The sequence below is a fragment of the Geospiza fortis genome, unplaced genomic scaffold (genome assembly GCF_000277835.1).
Source record: "Geospiza fortis unplaced genomic scaffold, GeoFor_1.0 scaffold219, whole genome shotgun sequence".
Lineage (NCBI taxonomy): Eukaryota > Metazoa > Chordata > Aves > Passeriformes > Thraupidae > Geospiza > Geospiza fortis.
In genome coordinates, this window is record NW_005054376.1 from 3,056,487 (window position 1) to 3,058,638 (window position 2,152).

A 2,152-nucleotide genomic window follows, 5' to 3' on the forward strand; every position below is an offset into this window, starting at 1 on the left:
CCGCTCCGCTCCCTTCCGCCCCGCCGCGGGGCCGCTGCCGGCGGTGACACCGCAAGTCCCGTTCAGTCCTTACTGCACCAAACAAGTGCAACGAAACGGTGCTCGCGGAGGTCTGCGAAGTGTGTTAAAAAAACTCTCCAGACCCCTCAACCTTAGCGCTAATGCTGTGGTTAGATTGGTTTTGTGGATTCACTAGAACGGCAACGTTGCAAAGCGCTTTCGTTTGGCGTGCAGGCTGACTCTGTGTGCAAGACTCTCTGTTCTTCCGCTGACTGCTTTATTTTTTATTCAAGGCAGCGTCCCGTCTCTAGCTGCCGGTCTTCTGTTCGGCGGCTTAGCGGGGCTAGGCGCGTACCAGCAATCCAAAGATCCAAAGAGTGTGTGGCTTTCCCTCGGTAAGTTTGCTCGGCAGCCGAGTACTGAGTGTTACTGGTAGCGGTGGGAGCAGTAACCTTTTTTTTCCTAGCACGTTTCAGCTGCCCCGTGCCGTTGTACCTATACAAATGTAAGTGGCGGCGGGACCCCCTGCCCACAGCCAGGAGGTATTTGTGTAAGAGCACAATTTTTGTTTGTCCTGTGTGAATCCAGAGTTGGTGAGAAACATCTGTCTCCTCTGCCAGATTAGATAGCGTGTTACACCAACACATCAGGTGCAGGAAACATACATGGAAAATTTTTGGTTGTGAAGCAGCATTTTTAGCCTGTGGTGGTGGAATAAGCACTATTTTTGCAATAGTGACAGCAGTGTGACAGGTGGTATGTGGCCTTAGGGAACCCTGGTTTGCACAAGCATCTCAGAGGAGCAGTACATGTTCTAATGCATCATACACTCTGTAAGAAACAGTATGTTGAAGAAAAGAGGCACTGATCTATTCTGCTTGCTTTCAGTAGAGCTTACATGAAGTTGTGGGTGTTAAGCTTGCAGTTAAATCTTCAGGGGAAGGAGAAGGATGAAATCACTGTGGAAAGTATTATGAAGCACTCAGGTGAACCTCAGGGAGTTCCTTTGCTGCAGGAGTATAATATCTGATTGTGCCTTTAGACACTAGGGTATTCTAGATGACTTCTTGAGGTTCCTGCTAGTTCTGGAACTACTCCATAGTGTTACTAGTGCTATGATACTTTAGCTTTACCGTGATTTAATACTATTTTAAACCAATAGGACTAATGTGCTGAAAGGCCACTGTAGAGAACCAACCTCATCAGTAAGGAATGAAACATAAAATGCAGCTCAGTGTGAAGCACAGTTTCCATTTGTGAACTGTCCTTCCACTCTGGCATCCTGTGGGAGTGGCTGTGCATCTCTGACACGGATTTTTAGGCAGTGTCATGGAGGAGGGATGAGCAGCTTTTGTATATCCTGATGTGGTGCATGGAGTATTTTCAAATGGACCTCTTGAAAGCAGTGCTGTGTCACAGTCTAGTACAGCTCTCCATCCCTCCATCCATCCATCCCTCCATCCCTCCTTGCAATGTGCAGCTGTGGCTCCTGCAGAGCTATGGACCCAGTACATCAGGGGTAGAAATGCAGAAATAGAACCTTGACAGAGTATCTCTAGAATACCTTTTACCCTGTCTGATGCCAAGAAACTTGAGGCTTTGGAAAAACATATACTGCACTTTCACCTGCCTTTCTTCTTCAAAGAAACAATGGACCTGTAAATTTCATGTGAATGTTGATGGGATTCCTTTTCTACATTTAGAGATAAAATAATTTGCAGTAATGTCTAAGATGTTAATTGCTCTTTCAGTTTGATCCTTTGGATTGCTTTCTGTTTTCTAATCATAATTTCAAGTGGGGTTGTTTTCTTTCTAGTTGTAGTATTTACTGCCACTTTCCAGTTCAGAATGTCCCAGAGAAATGGGAAGTGTAAATAATATTTACCTCCCACATAGTGAATACTGTCACCATCCCAGCTTTCTGGCAGTTTTGAGCCTGCCTGTGTTCGAGGGAATAATAATTCTTTTGGAAGTAAGGGTGGAGGGAGAGCTAGTGACCTGTTCAGAGGATTAGAGTTTGTGGGTGATCAGACCGTGGTCTCAGCCCTGGTGAGATCTCCTCGCTTCTGCTGAGCCGTGGAGCGTGCTTACCAAAGCTGCTGAGAAGCTTGTAATGACAGCTTTGATGCTGAAGAGAATCAAATTGTTTACT

General features: G+C 45.9%; 1 protein-coding gene across 1 annotated transcript in view; it reads left to right on the top strand.

The window, feature by feature from the left end:
- LOC102042641 (transmembrane protein 14C-like) overlaps nt 1–2,152 on the top strand; it is a 5,447-nt gene that overhangs the window by 2,082 nt on the left and 1,213 nt on the right. Inside the window, exon 3 of the mRNA XM_014308606.1 lies at nt 294–395. Coding sequence (XP_014164081.1) covers nt 294–395 — 102 coding nt within the window. The remainder of the gene's footprint in view (nt 1–293; nt 396–2,152) is intronic.